The sequence below is a fragment of the Lissotriton helveticus genome, chromosome 3_1 (assembly GCF_964261635.1).
Source record: "Lissotriton helveticus chromosome 3_1, aLisHel1.1, whole genome shotgun sequence".
NCBI lineage: Eukaryota > Metazoa > Chordata > Amphibia > Caudata > Salamandridae > Lissotriton > Lissotriton helveticus.
The window spans coordinates 1,042,979,021-1,042,996,178 of record NC_136061.1 but is presented as its reverse complement, the minus strand read 5'-3'; the positions used below and the strand labels follow the sequence as shown (position 1 = coordinate 1,042,996,178).

Genomic DNA, 17,158 nt, shown 5'->3' with positions numbered 1-17,158 from the left:
ATGGTCACTGGTGTATTATCTGGTACCCTTTGCGGGAGGTTGCGTTTTAAACCAATTTGTGAACTTCTATACGGTCTAATCCTGTACTCCAAAACTATAAGCCCTTCAACAAGGTTATAGCTTAAAAAGCAGAGCCCTATATGATCGTACACAGGGTGTATGCCAGTGTATCTGTAAGTACCCAACATATCCTCTCTAATGTTGAAGCTTCTTCGTCGTACTTTCCTAAGCCATTGGATGGTTTCGTTAACGAGTAAATCATGCAATTCTCTTACATCTGGTGCAAGTTTGGGTACGTTGACCATATATATGTTATGGTGCCCTCTGGGGGTCTCCGAAGGCGGGGATGTTAAATTGGAATAGTCAGTGTAGGTTGTATTGGAAGCAGAGATATGTGGGGTATTTAAGTGAGCGGGCCTTTGGTGTTGGAGACTGTTGTCTTCTACCCCCCTGGGCTGGCATTGGCAAAGGGTTGTTCTGTTGGATAGGCGACTGATTGATGCCCCGATGTACATGATTTCTGTTGTTGAAATCCTACCTGGAACCCTAGACGCCCAGTTGCTAACTGTCCCCCTTGGTGTGGTTGGAAAGTAAAGGGCGTTTAGTCTTCTCAGGTTTACAGAGATTATTAATCAGAATCGAAACATGAAGAGTGATATTCTCCATTTTATCATTTAGGGCTTTAGAAAACTCGCCAATGCAATCCCTTAAGGTCTGAATGTCGGTTTTTAATTAGTTTAGTTGTATGTTTATGTTCACTTTATCACGGTCAGATGAATAGTTGTGAAGGAAATTTCATTGCATGTTGTTGTGCAGCCTATGTTACGAGAATAACTAATTGCTAACACATCTGTTTCAAGTCGCAAAAATAAACAGGGAACCCCAAAGCGAAGACAGCTATACTTTCAAATGATGGAGAGCATATTCTTCTATTCATTCAATGCCAAAAAATGTATACATAAATCAGAAAATGAGGCCAGCGACCTAAATAGACCAAGTTTAAGGGAAGCAACACAGAGACGATCCTAAAATGAACACTCACATAATGTAGGCTGATTAGTGAGGGATTTCTTAGGAAAGAGAGTTTGGAGTGGAGGACAACCTATAGAGCTTTTTCCCCACAAATAGTTCTCTCTCTGAGGTTGCCATCACTTTAAGCTGACAGTAAATTCTCTGTGCGATCCTATGGCGAGCAGTTGTTCAGTCACATTTCTTTAATGCACTATAGTTGGTACTGCCCCATTTTTAAACGACCATATTCTTGCTTTCACTTGCCCAATTATTTACGTTCTGAAAATATTGCTCCTGAAATATGCTTTAATTTACATTTCTTTTGTATTTTTAGTTTTCTAAGCTGTATCATGGCGTCAAGAGATCCTCAAATCCTCCACATATATTTGCTTCGGCTGATGCGGCTTACCAAGGGATGGTTACTTTCAGCAAAGACCAGGTGAAAAGTAGCATTTTCAAATGTTTGTTTCTAAAATGTGGCGTTTTCATGTTTTCTGTTTCTAGAGGGGCATGAGGAAATGCTAACTTTTGAAGGATGCTGCACGATTAGTCTGGTATTGCTGACGCATAGCTGTCAAGTCTCATACGTAGGTGTACATCCGCATACTAATCTATTTCACCTGCACTTATAGTGGAATCTTGTTAAATTCAGTTGCTGATCTGCGGGAGATGACTGAGCTGCCTCGGTGGTCTGCGGGAGATGACTGAGCTGCCTCAGTGGGCTGTAGCTCATCTGCTTGGTACTCACTTACTGAACGTGGTCACTAGATTTCCACTAATGAGGCAGAAGGCAGCTGAAGTTACTGCCTTTTTTAGTGCATTCAGTGCACCAATTAAGGACAGTGAACTGGCCCTATGATCAGCTGTTGTACGATGGTGCTTGGTTTCAAACTGATTTCAACTTCTGCAGTAATAACAAACAGCAGCTCCTCTGCAAGCACTTGAAGTTTACTGAGTGGCTGCCATGTTTGATGTGACCGCCTAGCAAATAATTTTGATTTTCAAAAATAAACTCCTAATGTAGGAGTTTTGTTTTTAAAACCAAAAAAATAAAGACCGTGACTCCATAGGAGTGTGGGGGATATTTTTATTGTTGGTATGTTCAGGTTTTTCCGATGCTCCCAGACAGGAAAGGAAGTATCTCATAATGGCCACCATAAATAGGGCGAAGGTTCTGGTCTACTTAGCCTGATGTCTGTTACTGGGTGGGTGTAAGGTTTCTGCCTATAGAGCCAGCGGGCCTGAGCCACCAGTAACAAGATGGTTCACCCAACTCTAATTAGGGCAGATAGACCATTACTTTGGCTGACAGGGTACTCTGCCATGTTTGCTGCAGTGTGCCATATACACCAAACTCTCAATAGCCCCCAAAGTTCCTGAATGTCTTCAAAAACTGGCTCCACACAACTCTCCATCTAGGAATCCTCACTCGATGAATCTACAGACCATTCCAATGCCTATCACAAGAAGGCAGATTTCTGGGTGCCCATAACCTTAATCTCTGGAATGCTTGGAACTCTAAACTCATGACCCTCTACCTCCCCATTACTTATCCCAAACCTCCACCTACTGCTATGGGCTCCAAAAAAGACCCTTCCCTCCTCTATCCATTCACTCCAGCTAACAGACTAACACTTCCACCGCTCAAATTAATTGCATATTTCCCTATACTAATTCCCCACTAATCCTGATTGGGTTCTGGAGTAATGTGCTACCCACTGAAAAAGATTCAACACATCAGGGGTAGCAAGCGCTATATAAATGCAAACCCTCTTCTGTTCGTCCACTGTTCTTTTTCAATCCAAATAACAAATTCACAATTCCACAGCTCACATTAATTTCTTATCTCCCTATACTAATCCACTACTAATCCTCTAGGGGTTCCGGAGTGCCAAAATTGTGCTTCAATGCCTCGTCAGGCGTAGTAAGCACTATATAAATGCAATTACAGTTGCAATCACCATCTACAATTCAGGAAACATTGCATACAGACATGCCCCCGTGTTATTGTGCCAGTAAGAACTGTGATAGAAGAATTTTGGATATCTGTGTTTTACCTCACATTTGTTTGGACTCTACTTCCTCTCTCTTCTTTTCTGTGTTTTATAATGACTGCATGGTGTACATTTTAGCACTTTATAAAAATGAATAAATATACAGTATTTGTCAGGGGGAGGCTAAATGTGTATGTAGTGCAAGACTTGGATGAAAAGCTTTAATACCTCTTGGATATGCAAGTATTGCTGAATTTTCCATTAAATCAATGAATACTTCACCCATGGGTGTTTGTCTCACTACACTAACCTCGTTACGAAAATGTCTGGCGCTGTTAAAATTTAGAGAAGGGTTCCCCTACAAAGTTCCCGAGTATTGAAAGGTAATCACATATTATAAAAAGAAACCTTTTAGAACGGATCGAATCATCAAACATCCATAAGACATTGCATCCTTCTTTCTTCTTGTTCCTACCAACTCGTCTTTTTGCATCCTAGTTTCCTTCATTTCCTAAAAATAGCAAAGTCAGGGGCCAGGTGCAACGCAACCAGAATGGATAACTAACTTCAGCAGTATAGCTGAAGAAGAATTGTTCTTTTTGAAATGTAGACATTTCCAAGTTAAGTATGTCCTCGTTGTGTGAGGATATGTGCTTCAGGTATGATGTTCCACCGGAAGCAAGTTTGGCGGGAAGCCTTGTGCGTCAGAGAGGCTTTGCTAAAGGCTGAGCGCACCTCAGTGCGTTTCTCATCACAGACTTCTTCAAATGAAGAGAACTCTTGTCCTGGCTGTCTCCTGTCACGAGAGATGCTCCTTCTGACACGCCCACTCTACACTGTCTTCATTCACACTTACAGCTACCCGGGGTTATCAGCTTTAAGTCTTGTGTGTATGATTTGCCTGCCAAAACATAGGTAACCTTTCATCTAATGCTCTCTTCGTTCAAGCAATTTGCAACACGTGTTTCGGATAAATGGGGATGTCAGAATTGAATGCCTGAGTTGAAAAGCTTTTAGGTAAAAGGTCCATTATGCTGATACTGTGGTATAGCTGGTTGAGCCTCAGAGTTCACCAGAAGTGCTGTGTTAATCATTTACACTTCATTATTTCTGTTCTGTGGCAGTGCATTATCATCAGCGGGGAAAGCGGTGCTGGGAAGACGGAAAGTGCACATCTGATTGTCCAACACCTCACCTTCCTGGGCAAGGTAATGCCTTAATGTCGAATGCTCCTGCTAAAGGGCGCGCAGGGTTAGCACAGGGACCCGGGCAGAGGCTAGTATTGTTTCTATTTAAATATTTTGTACAGTAAAAATATAATAAACACTTTAAAAAAGATAATTTTAACAAATATGCAAATTGTTTATGTATAAGCTCACAGGATACTTTATGATTTATCTACATGGCAGTTTGTTTCGTCTCTTTTTGCATAGTGAAACACTACAAATTATGCTGCATCCCTTCACTGTTAAATGCAAGGTACACCATCATTCTGCTACCCCCTGCTAACATTTGGTTGAAGTTCTTGCCTCTTCACAGATAACTAACCCAACCTGTATCCTAGAATCCCAGATACATAAATTCCTATGTGTTATATTATTATCATGTCAATTATATTATATATTATGTATATGTACATATATATATACACTGACAAACCATAGGTTTCAGGCACATTATAGTTAGAAATTAGCATTTAAAAAACCTTAGAAATTCACTGAAAAAAACATAGATTTCAGGGACGTTATAGTTAGTTGGACATTTCAATCATACAAAACCAGAGAAATTCCCCCGTTATAGTTAGTTCAGCTAACTATAACTCGCGCCCCCGCAATGCACTGCTGATGAGGTCACATATTACATCATTCATGACATGGTCAGTGACATCAATGATGACATCACTGATGACATCTCAAATGACATCCCTGACTGACTGACTGATGGTATTTCTAAAGCGCACTAATGCCGAGGCTTCTTGGCGCTAAGTAAAGTGACCAACCAGGTACTGACCGATGCATCATTGAGTAAAGAGTAAAGAGCCATGACTTAATTTCCTTCCTGAACAATCTACGGTTAGTGATCTGTCTGAGGTGAAGTGAAGCTGAGTTCCATAACCTTGAGGCCAGATTCGAGAGGCCCTTGCCTCCCCAACGTGATCTTTTGATCTTAGGAACCTTAACCAGACACTGCGCAGCAGACCTAAGGGAACGGCTTGGCTGATATCGAGAGAATAGAGATTGAAGATCTAAAGCCCCGTCTCCGGCCAAAGCCTTGTGGACCAAGCATAATGCCTGGAACTCCACCCGTCGTTGTACTGGGAGCCAGTGTAATTGACTGATAGAGCGGGAATTAGGATGATGCTTGGGCAAGTTAAGAAGTACTCTTGCTGCTGCGTTTTGGACTGATTGCAGCTTGGCCATTTGAGCCATGCCAGCTCCCAGATAAAGGGCATTCCCATAATCGATTCTAGAGAAGATGGTAGCAATTATGACTGTTTTCCTGAGAGAAAAGGGGATAAACGGCAGTATCTTTCTTAGCCCTTTTAGCATGAAAAAGCATGCTGAGGCCACTTGATTAATCTGTGGCCGCCAGGACATGTCTTTGTCAAACACTATGCCGAGATTCCTGACTTTAGCCACTGGAAGCGGACAGGGCCCTATTGAAATAGGCCACCAAAGCTGATTCCAGATGGAAGCTTTTTAGCCAAATTTCAGGACTTCTGTTTTTACAGTGTTCAGCTTTAAAAAGTTCAAATTCATCCAGGACATAACCTTGGACATGCACAAGGAGAAATCTACTGCCTTGGCCTCGATTGAGTGAGAGACTGAAACTATCAGCTGAGTGTCATCTGCATGCAACACTAGCTTAAGGCCTTGTTGTTGAATTAATTTCGCCAAAGGAGCGACATAAATGTTAAACAAGGTAGGTGACAGAGAGGATCCCTGCGGAACTCCTCCTGGAAGGGTAAATTTTTCTGATTGGTAGCCATTCCAGAGGATAACCTGTTCTCTGTCTGACAAGAAGGAGGTGAGTAGATACAGCGCTGTGCCCTTAATACCAGAGTCCCTAAGCCTTTGAATAAGTACCGTGTGGTTTACGGTATCAAAGGCTGCTGTTAGATCCAGCAGGACTAAAGTGACTCTACTTCCCTCATCCATGCCCTTTCGTATTTCCTCTGACGCCATTATTAATGCTGTTTCCGTGGAATGATTTGCACGGAAGCCATGTTGGGTATTATCGAGCAAGTTATTCACCTCCAAATATGAAGATAGCTCAGAGTTCATGGCTTTCTCCAGCAGTTTGGCAGGCAGAGGCAAACAGGAGATAGGGCGATAGTTTTTTTCATCCAGGAGTCTAATTTTGTCTTTTTTAGCAGCGGGCGAACACAAGCCTTTTTCCATACTGACGGAAAGACTCCTGAAATCAGAGCCTGGTTCAAGACCGGCATTAATAATACACTGATCTCTGAGGGAGCCAGATGAAGTACATACAGTAGGAAAGGATCGGTGGGGGATCCTGACTTGGTTTTTAACAACAGGTCTGCCACCATGTTCTCATCAAGAGGGCGGAATTGTAATAGACCCCCCTGAGTATGACTAAAGGTGGCTAGCGTATCTTGGTTGTTATCTGTACTGTTTGCTGCATTAGATAAATCATTGTAGACAGATTGTACCTTGTTTTGGAAGTAAGAAGCCAGTTTATCCACAAATGTTTGGTCTGGTCTAAAACTTACATCTCGAGGAAATTTCATCAGAGCGCTAACTGTTGAAAAAAGTTCTCTGCCGGAATGCACTGCGTCCTGTATCTTCCTGGAGTAGTAGGTGGATTTAGTCTGAATAATAAGATTCTTATATCCCTCAAGTGCCGCACAATAGATGTTCTTTTGGGCTGCATCATAGTGAGATCTCCAGGCACGCTCTTTCTGTCTGAAATAGATTTTAGCCGTTTTTAGTTCTGATGAATACCAGGGTGACGACATCCTTTTCTGCCGAGCTTTAAATAATCTTTCTGGGGCTACCTTATTGGCAGCTCTATTAAGGCTGTCTTGCAGGACCATGGCCGCGTGGTTTGCGTCTATACAGGCCATGGATCTGTCCTCAAGAGCCCCAATCAGGTCAGACCTTGTGACTGCCTTTCATGCGCGGTATCTCCTGGGAGGAAACCTAAGGCTCCTCCTGAGAATAGTGGTACTAAGTGTAATGGCGAAATACACTGCGCAATGGTCGGACCATGGAATTGGTGTGATGTTATTAACTGCCAGATTAGGGTGGTTTGTGCAAATGCCATCCATAGTATGACCTGCCGTATGTGTAGGTTCTCTAATAATTTGTTCCATATTGTGGCTCTTAAATATTTCCAGGAGATTGGTCGTCTCCGAATTGTTGTTATCCTCGAGATGGAAATTGAAATATCCTAACACAGTGTAGTGCTCATGCTCCAGACATGTCTCTAGATGGGTTTGGATAGCAGCTGAGAAAGGGGCTCTTGCACTAGGGGGTCTGTATATAAGTAGGCCAGAGAAAGAGGAAGTATTGTTAAATTTAAGTATAAAGCGCATTGCTTCAGATCCCTCAACAGTCTCAGCAGTAGAGAAAAGGGTGAGGGAGGATCTATAGATTATAGCTAAACCTCCACCCCTTCCTTCAGCACAGTTGACATTCGCAATCGTGTAGCCTGGAGGAGTGGCAATGTTCCAGTCAGGGTCACTGCTGTCATTGGCCCAAGTCTCTGTTAAAAATAATACATCAGGATCTTCCGTGTGTATTAAGCATTCCAGTTGATATTTATGTTTGACCAATGATCTGACGTTAAGGAGAAGGCAATTAATAACCCTGCCGGTCCCATTAACCTTATTGTTGTTTGTTGTAGCAGTATTCTGTGAGATAAAACCCTTTGGCAATGAGTTATGCCCCTCCCTGGCTGGCCGGTCACAGCGTTTACAGCAGCAAGACCGAGCAGGAGTGGAGATAGTGTGAAGGGTGCACCTACCCATATTAAGGTCTAAAAGATCTTTTTTTGAGTATTGGATTCTGTTGAAAAGACCAAAGGGTCTGGCGCATGGCGCATTCCGGGCGCTGACGGGCGCAGACGGGCTTGCCATTGGCGCGCCTTTGCGTGCCATCGGGCGCCCGCTGCGCGGTCTCTGCATGGTTGAATATATGGGAGGGCTGTGATCTGGGGGCGGAGCTAGCGGCAAGACCGGAACTGGGACGCTAATCTTCAGGCAGGTCGGCAAAGATATCCGATCCCCGCGTTAGCGATTCCAGTCCGGGCAAAACGTGAGTATTATATAAATTTTAAAAGCACAGCCATTGCGCAAAAGGACAAAGAAACACCTAAAAGTTAAAAATTTAAGCACAGCCACGTCCTACAATGCGGGCAGCTAGCCAGTTACCTTACAGAGTGCGCGGTCACTGCACAGCTGATTTTATGCGTGGGCTGTGATCTGGGGGCGGAGCTAGCGGCAAGACCGGAACTGGGATGCTAATCTTCAGGCGAGTCGGGACAGATATCCGATCCCCGCGTTAGCGATTCCAGTCCGGGCAAAACGTGAGTATTATATAAATTTTAAAAGCACAGCAATTGTGCAAAAGAGAAGGAAAAAGAAACACCTAAAAGTTAAAAATTGAAGCACAGCCAAGTCCAACGATGCGGGCAGCTAGCCAGTTACCTTACAGTACTTCCAGTGAATGTGTGTTTCTGTAAAAATTAAATGTTTTATATATATGCCAAGGTGTATTGAAGAATAAGTGGGTGTATAAGTGTCTGGATGAAGGATTTAGTAGGTGCGTGACTGACTGTATAAGTGAGTAATTAAATGTGTCTTACTCAATGCATGGGTTAGTGACTAAACTGTCGGAAAGTCTGTATCAGTATGACTGTTGTTGTGTAAGCTGCTCTATGTGTTTGTCAGCAGCTACATGAGTGTCAATATGGGTTATTGATTAGTTGCCTGAGTATTTGTATGGGAGACTAAGTGTGTGTGTGTCGGTGGGTGGAGGTGTGTGACTGTGCATAGATGTGTGAGTGATTGATTCACTGGGTGTATGACTTTAAGAGTGCATGTGGAAATAGCTGTATGGGCGGGTGAGTGTGTGCATGGATGTGTTGGTGAGAGATTGGATGTCTCAGTGGTACATGTCCAAGTAACTACATATGTAAAAGCAGTGTATGTGAGAGTTGGAGTATATAAATGACTATATGTAAGAGTCATTAATTGTGAGAGTGGATGTATGGATGAGTGTGTACTTGTATTAGTGATTATATAAGAGAGTAAGTATGCGTTAGTATCTGTATGAATAAATGAGGTGGTGTGTGTATAACTCTGTAGGTGAGTAAATGGAACTATGATTGATTCTTTACATGACTGACTACGATGAGTGCATGACTGACTAGGATGAGTGGTGATTTGTGAGTGTCTGTATAGGTGTATGAGTGCATATGATAGAGTTGAGCAGTGACTTCCTGTATGAATGATTGTATGGGTGAATGAGTGCATATGTCTGTAGACCTAGGAATTAGTGAGAGCGTTTGTAGTAACTGGTGTCTCAATGGTTTTGAAAATGGTAATTTGTATTTTACAGGGGGTGTATCAAATGTTATGTTAGGGTGTGAGGAGGTGCATCAGATTGTCACATGGATGATGTAATCAGTGATGTCATCAGTGATGTCACTGACCATGTCATGAATGATGTAATATGTGACGTCATCAGCAGTGCATTGCGGGGGCGCGAGTTATAGTTAGCTGAACTAACTATAATGGGGGAATTTCTCTGGTTTTGTATGAGTGAACTGTCCAACTAACTATAACGTCCCTGAAACCTATGGTTTTTTCAGTGAATTTTTAAGGTTTTTTAATTGTTAATTTCTAACTATAACTCGCCTGAAACCTTTGGTTTTTTTCAGTGAATTTGAATGGTTTTTTAAATGCCAATTTCTAACTATAACGTCTGTAAAACCTATGTTTTTTTCAGTGAATATATATATCGGCTTGCAGCGGGAGAGCTACGGGCCGTCGGGCCTGCTAGCAGAGACACACCTACGAGCTAACTGGATGGCTCACAGATGTAGAGCTGTCGGCCCAACGGCTCGCTTGCGCACAGCAGTGAGCCGATGCACTGGTTTCTAAAGGCATAGCCCCGAGCCGTAATTGATTCTGACTATGATATAACACACATACATCATCCTCTACAATATCAATAACACACGAAACAATGTTGTGTAATGGCACTTATTTACTCTGGAATAATGAACAATGCTGCAGCATCTTAAAAGGTATTCCATACATTATGACTGTGTCACAACGTATAGTTTGCTGTAAAAACGTACTGTTTCCTTCCGCACAGGGCAGTTTCGATACCTAGATTTGGTGTTCCATTCCGACCTTGAAGGCAGACTTCCACAAGCTAAGCCAAATAAGAGCCTTATTGTCCCAGAAAGAACTTTCTTTCACTTCTGACCCTGAGACTTCTGTCCTGCAGGTGGCCAACACGACAACAGAAGTTCATAATCTTTTAAACACTGATCTCCCACAACATTTTGGTGAACTAATTCATTCTATTTTCAATGCTTCGCGTACAACAAGGCTAGTGCTTTTTTTTAGCTTCTGAGATCTGGCCTTGTAGCATGTTTTCAAACAATTTTTGGTGTGTATCCTGCTTTCATTCATTCTATTTTTTCGAGTGTTTTCGGCAGGTTGCCACTTCAACTAGCTTTGGCTGCCAGAGTTTTTTTCTTGATCTGCATGCTCAGAAATGGCTGCTCCACTTGTGCTCATTCACAACCCAGCCCTACTACAGCTACTTTGCAACCGCATGCTTGACTAATATGGTCCCTTGCCGCTGGCCACTCTCAGCATGGCTTACAATTTGTCTTTCCGCTATCCCTGGTATACTTGCATCCAGTCAGTGTTCTCAAGCATGTGCTGTCCCTTCCAATGGGCTTTGGATCTGTGCCTCACAAACACACCGTCGCCTGAATCGGATTTTCCTTTACTGATGAACCCTTTGGTGAATCATGAGCGTGAATGTTCCGGTATTGGTTTAATGGCATATGCTGCTGGACTTGGTGTACCAGCTCTGTGGGATGTATGTACGGCTGCACAAGATTTTCTCCAACGGAGTTACATCGAGTACCACGCAAGTTGCCCTGCTATGGTGCTGGAAGCACTGATAATCAATGAGCATGTTTGCTCCTTAGAATTGCTGAATTGGATGGCATCTACTTTTGCAGACAAAAAGAATGATTTCCTGTTGGAAGCTGTTGCAGCTTACTGCTCGTACACACTGATGGATTAATTTGGCGGTGCCATATAAGTTTGTTGTGGGAGTTACAAGATACCAACGAACATTCCTAAGTTAGCATGAGTTTTGTACCTTGCATCACAGGTATTTTAGCCGCTTTTTCCACACGACTGTAAATGCATTGCTTCTCGTAAACGCTTCTGTTTCCGCTGCTTTGCATAGGAACTGTCTGCCTTTCACTATTTCTGCTGTGCACTGAGTTCTCGTCTGTACAACGTATTCATGAGCAGAAAACAACATTGCTGGTTATTCAGCTTTGGCCCGTCCCACGCACATATAGACATAACATGGAACAAACCACCGCTTCTGAAATTTGGAGTGCTTTTAATATTGCACAGGATGCAAATGACACACACTTAGAGAACAATCTTTCCTGAGAAAGAGCTGCGCTTGTCCGAAGATTTAAATCATATAATATAAGACTTGAGGTAGGAGGTTCTGCTGTCCAAGCCCAGAGGTCTTCCACTGATCTAATAAATATGGCTTGTAGCACGGGGAGGGTGGTAAGTGCTATTTGGCTTAATCCACTGACATTATACTGTACTTTCCCCATTCGTACTTTATGCAATTGTAACTATGCTGATTATATTGTTTACATGCATTTCTTTGCTCACCATAGCACATGTACTGCTATATTACAGGACTCATTAGTTGAAATAAACATTTTAAACTATACAAAGTCTAGGACTTTACTTCTAAGCGAAAGACTATCTTGTTCCCACAAATTCTGAGAGAACATCAGTCGCATTGTTCTAGGATATCTAATCATTGGTAGCTCGGCTGTAGTAAGGAGAACGAATCAGCCAGAGGTCTTCCACTAATATAATAAACTATGTACGTAGCATACGGAGGGTGTTAAGTGCTATTTGCCTTAATCCACTGACATTATAATATCCTTTCCCCATTCGTACTTTATGCAATTCAAACTATGCCTATTGTATTGTTTACATGCATTTCTTTGCTCACCTTAGCAAGTGTACTACATTACAGAGCTTGTTAGTTGAAATAAACATTTTAAACTATACAAAGTCTCTGCTTACTCACATTCTGAACAGGAATGAGTGTCTAACCGAAAGAGTGTCTTGTTCCCATGAATTCTGAGACCTCAGTCGCATTGTTCTAGGCTATCTAATCATTGGTAGCTCCGCTGTAGTATGGAAAACGAATGACATACTATAGCTAGCCGGATAGGGGTTTCTGTACACTGAGGTGTGTTTTTCATACACCACAACGTACAGAGGTCCTCCTGGTTCCTGTGACATGGGGAAGCAAGCCGTGAGCCGGTGATGTGGGGAGAGGGACCGTGAAAGGGGTATCTCGCACAAACAGAGCTGCGGCATATTTTGAATATTGCCTAACAGAGGTAGAACTACGGCCCGAGGGCTTGTAGAGGGAGAGATGCCAGCTAACAGACTGAATCACAAAATGGCTAGCAACACTTCCTAGTTTCAACCGTTCACAGCAAATCAACTGCAAGCTCGTGCTCGTAACTCCTCACATGTCACAATTCCCAAATATCGATATCTTTCAAATGTGATTTTTCTCAAAAAACTACTGAACGGATTTACACCATTTAAACAAAAGCATACTTTTTGAACAACAACCTTTTTCCCTGCCAAATGTGGCTTAATTCCATTCAGCAGTCTGACCTGTAGCCTTGTCTAAAGTTTTCTATGGAAAATGCACTGAGAAATACGTTTTAGGACCCCCCTTTTTTCCCAGCCCCCCCCTTGACCAATCACCCCCAAACTTTCAAGATAAGAGCTGATCAAAAAAGAGAAAATTTTGGTAAATTTCGTAAAAGATTCGCAAGCGACCCCAAAGTTATAAGCACATGGAGGGCTCCAGGACGGGGGCAGCGCAACAACCCTCCCAACATGAGTGAAGCCCCAGGGCTGTGGGGGCCCCAGCGGGCCCCCCAACCACAGCGAGCCCCTGCTATTATTTTTTAATAAATATCCCCAGAACCTAGCCCACCCAGAGGCCTCCTTAAAATAAAACGCGACAACCCGCGACCCCAGTACAAATTTTTGCAGATTTTTTAAAATGATTTTTTGGGCCCTGGAGGTCCTTCTGGGACCCCCTCAGCAGGCCTAGGGGGTCAGGGTGTTTCTACCCTCCCCCTTCCCTTGTTTTCTACCGTTGTTTCTCAGTTTTTGGGTGACTCGCTTCTAGTCACAAGATGGCAGCCAACAATCCCTGGTTTGGAGTGCTAGCAGCCAATCACAGTGAAGGTCGCGCCTGCGACTTAGGCTCCGACCAGATATCAAAACTTTTATTTTTCTAATTTCGCCACAACTACTGAAAGGATTTACACCATTTTTAAGAAAGTTCGCTTTCTAACCCAAGCACTATCTTTCTTCCAAATTTGGAGTAATTATGTTCAGTAGTTTCGGCTGTTGCCTTGCTCAAAGTTTCCTATGGGAAAATTATGTTTTCACTCTTATTTTTTGAATTTCTCAAAAACTACTGAACGGATTTACACCAAATAAGGTCGCTTTCTGAACCAAGCTCTACCTTTCTGCCAAAATTGGGGTAATCCTGTTCAGCAGTGCGGGCTGTAGATCGTCACAAAATTTCCTATGGAAATTAACATGGAGAAAACGAGTTTTGGGACCCCCCTTTTTTCTCAGCCCTTGCTTGACGAATAACCCACAAACTTTCAGGATAGGAGCTGTCCTGGATAGACTTTTTGTTTAAGACTTTCAGAAAGATTCTATTTTTTAAGAAACGTGCATATAATGAATAGGTTTCAGAAAAAGGGGTTAGACAGGGGTGCATCCTTGCTCCCCTGTTGTTCACATTATATGTGAACGCTTTGGAACCCGCCCTGAGGGACGTGACTCCCGACATCCCGCGTGTAGGGGAGCAGGGGATTCCTGTTCTCCTTTACGCGGATGACGCGGTTCTTCTTGCACGTACCGGGGTGGGGCTCCAACGCCTTTTGGATGCATTTGAAATCTTTATGGGCTCTCTTGATTTAAAAATAAACGCGAAGAAATCCCAAATTATGTTTATGGGTAGCGCAGCAAGAAAACACTGCCAAAAAACCTTTTTTTGCGGACGGGAGAAGCTGGCTCGAGTAGCTTCTTTCCCTTACTTAGGGATCACATTTGACGAAAAGGGTAACTGGGGCCCTCAGCTAAAGAACAGAGTAATCTCATTAGCAAGAACATCTTCAGCTCTCCAGGGGTTCTCCAAAAAATTGGGTGGTAGGCCTATTGCAGCAATAATGAAAATTTATACGGCTAAATGTATCTCTGTTGCATCTTATGGTAGTTCAATTTGGGGCTACAGGGTCTTAGACCCCCTACAGATCATGGAAAATAAATTTTTTAGATCTGTCCTTAGTGTTCCACAGTCAACCCCGTCCTACACTGTACACCTGGAACTTGGGGAAGGCTACATCTCAGATTTGATAAAAACAGCACCTCTTGTAGCTTGTTTGAGGATGTGGCTTAACAAAGAAATTCCCCTAAACCACATCATTATGAAAGATTGTTTGTGTTTGGATAAAGTTAATAATATCAAGTGGTTGACGTATATTAAGGAAAATTTCACTAAGATAGGGAGGCCAGAGCTATATTCAGCAATAGAGTCTATAACACCCAAAGATATTGCATTAACAAAGTGTGCAATGAGAGAGCTTTTATCCCTGGAAAGAGAAGAGAGGGAGTTAAAAAAAACAAGTGTTAGGGCCAGCATAATATTATCTATACATGTCGGCCCAGAAAGCTACTTGAACACGGTGACTCATCCTTACCACAGGTTTATTTTAACACGGTTCCGTTTTAATTTGATACATTTTAATCTTGGTTTTTATCCTGTATGGAATACCCCAGAAAAGGCGTTACCATGCTCCTGTGATAATTTCTCCGTACAAAATACCATGCACTTAGTGATGTTTTGTGGGCATTACACTGAGGCGAGGAGGAAGTTTCTTGTGCCCATCCTAATGGAGGCTGGATTTACTCAAGTAAAACCTGCTCTTATTTATTTACAGCTTTTAGGGACTCCCAGGATTATGTTTCATGTGGCTAGTTTCCTGGTGAGTGCCATCAGGAGCAGGAATATTAGGTTAAACAACAGAATAAATCCCCCCGCAACAGTATAGCATATAAAGTATAAACAGAACTTTATAAAACTGTAACAGGACTAGCAATGGTGGTATATTTGGTTTTAGATCTGTTGTATTTTAGGGATCTAGGTACCTTGCACATTGTACAATATGTTTGATCTCTTGTATGACTTCTTATGTATTTTAACTGTTTTTTTTAAATAATGTATTTATTGCACATGTATTTTAAATTTGTATTTTGCCATTGTCTTTATATGATATTAAGTTATCGCAATAAAGTATTTTGACTGACTGACTGAATAGGTAAAGAAACTTGATAAAAATCATGTTGTTATTAAAAAATCTGACAAAGGTGGTAATCTGGTAATATTACCAAAAAAAGAGTATGTTATGGAAGCACAAAGGCAGCTTAATGAGGCAAGCTGCTATATAAAATCTAATACTAGAAAGTATGAGAAAATAATAACTCTTCGGAAACATTTGGCTCAATGGAAGAGACAAGGCCTTATCTCTAATGAAGAATACAAATTCATGTACAATGAATTCCCGGTACTACCTGTATTAAATCTTGTTCCCAAATTACATAAAAATATTTCTCCAGTCCCCGGAAGGCCAATAATTTCGGCTATTAATAGCTTAGGAGAGAATGTTGGCCAATATGTAGATTTCTTTTTACAGAGCTTGGTAAAGGATTTGCCAAGCTATGTAAAAGATACCGGAGATTTCCTTAAAAAAGTTGAAAATCTAATTTGGACAGATGATCTATATTTAATCTCTCTCGATATAGAATCTCTATATATGAGTATAGATCATACCCAAGGAATGGCAGCTGTGAAGCGTTTTTTAGCAAACAGGTCAAGTGAATTCTACGAACACACAATAAGGTGATTCTGGAGTTTATTAATTGGTGCTTGAATAATAATTTTTTCCTGTTTGATAAAGATATTTTCAGAAGGGTCAGGGGCGTGGCGAAGGGGGCTGCTTCTCCCCCAGCTATGCATGCTTGCATGTAGGCTGGTGGGAGGAGCAGGTCCTCAAGTCCACGCATCGGGTGCTCTTTGAATCCCATGTTGTTACATACTTAAGGTACATTGATGATGTTTTTATATTATGGAAGGGAAGGGAAAATGAAGCATTTGGCTTCATAGATGTTATTAATAACAATTCTTTAAATCTTAAATTCACTTCCCATATTCATAAAAGTCAGATGGAGTTTTTAGACATAAGGCTTTATGTCAAAGATGCAAAAATTGAAAGTACGTTATACAGAAAGCCAACTTCTGGTAACATTACTTTACATGCGACAAGTTCACACCCTAAACACCTAATTGCTAGCATACCGTATGGTGAGATTTTAAGATTAAAATGTATATGCAGCAATGATGAAGATTTTAATAAATGTCAGTCTGATTTGGTGAATAGATTAAAAGTCAAAGGATACTCTGATCAAATAATTGTAGATGCTATAGTGAAGGCTAATATACGATCTAGAACAAGCCTCTTTGATAACCAGAATACTGAGGAACAAAATGCATCTCCCACAGTAGTAAGAAACATGAACACCCCCGACTGATCACAACATATAACAGGGAAGAACGGAAAATAAGATCCATCCTTAATAAGCATTGGCCAATAGTACTCACTGACAATATTCTTCGAAATAAGTTGTCAGAAGCCCCAGTAATTACATTTAGAAGGGGAAGTACGATGGGTACAATTTTAGACAAACCCTCTCCAGAAACTAGAAAAATTGCTTCTTGGTTACAACCTGC

General features: G+C 41.8%; 1 protein-coding gene across 1 annotated transcript in view; it reads left to right on the top strand.

The window, feature by feature from the left end:
* MYO3B (myosin IIIB) overlaps positions 1 to 17,158 on the top strand; it is a 2,563,893-nt gene that overhangs the window by 1,327,633 nt on the left and 1,219,102 nt on the right. Inside the window, exons 12-13 of the mRNA XM_078681588.1 lie at positions 1,346 to 1,450; positions 4,130 to 4,213. Of these exons, the coding sequence (XP_078537714.1) occupies positions 1,346 to 1,450; positions 4,130 to 4,213 (189 nt within the window). The remainder of the gene's footprint in view (positions 1 to 1,345; positions 1,451 to 4,129; positions 4,214 to 17,158) is intronic.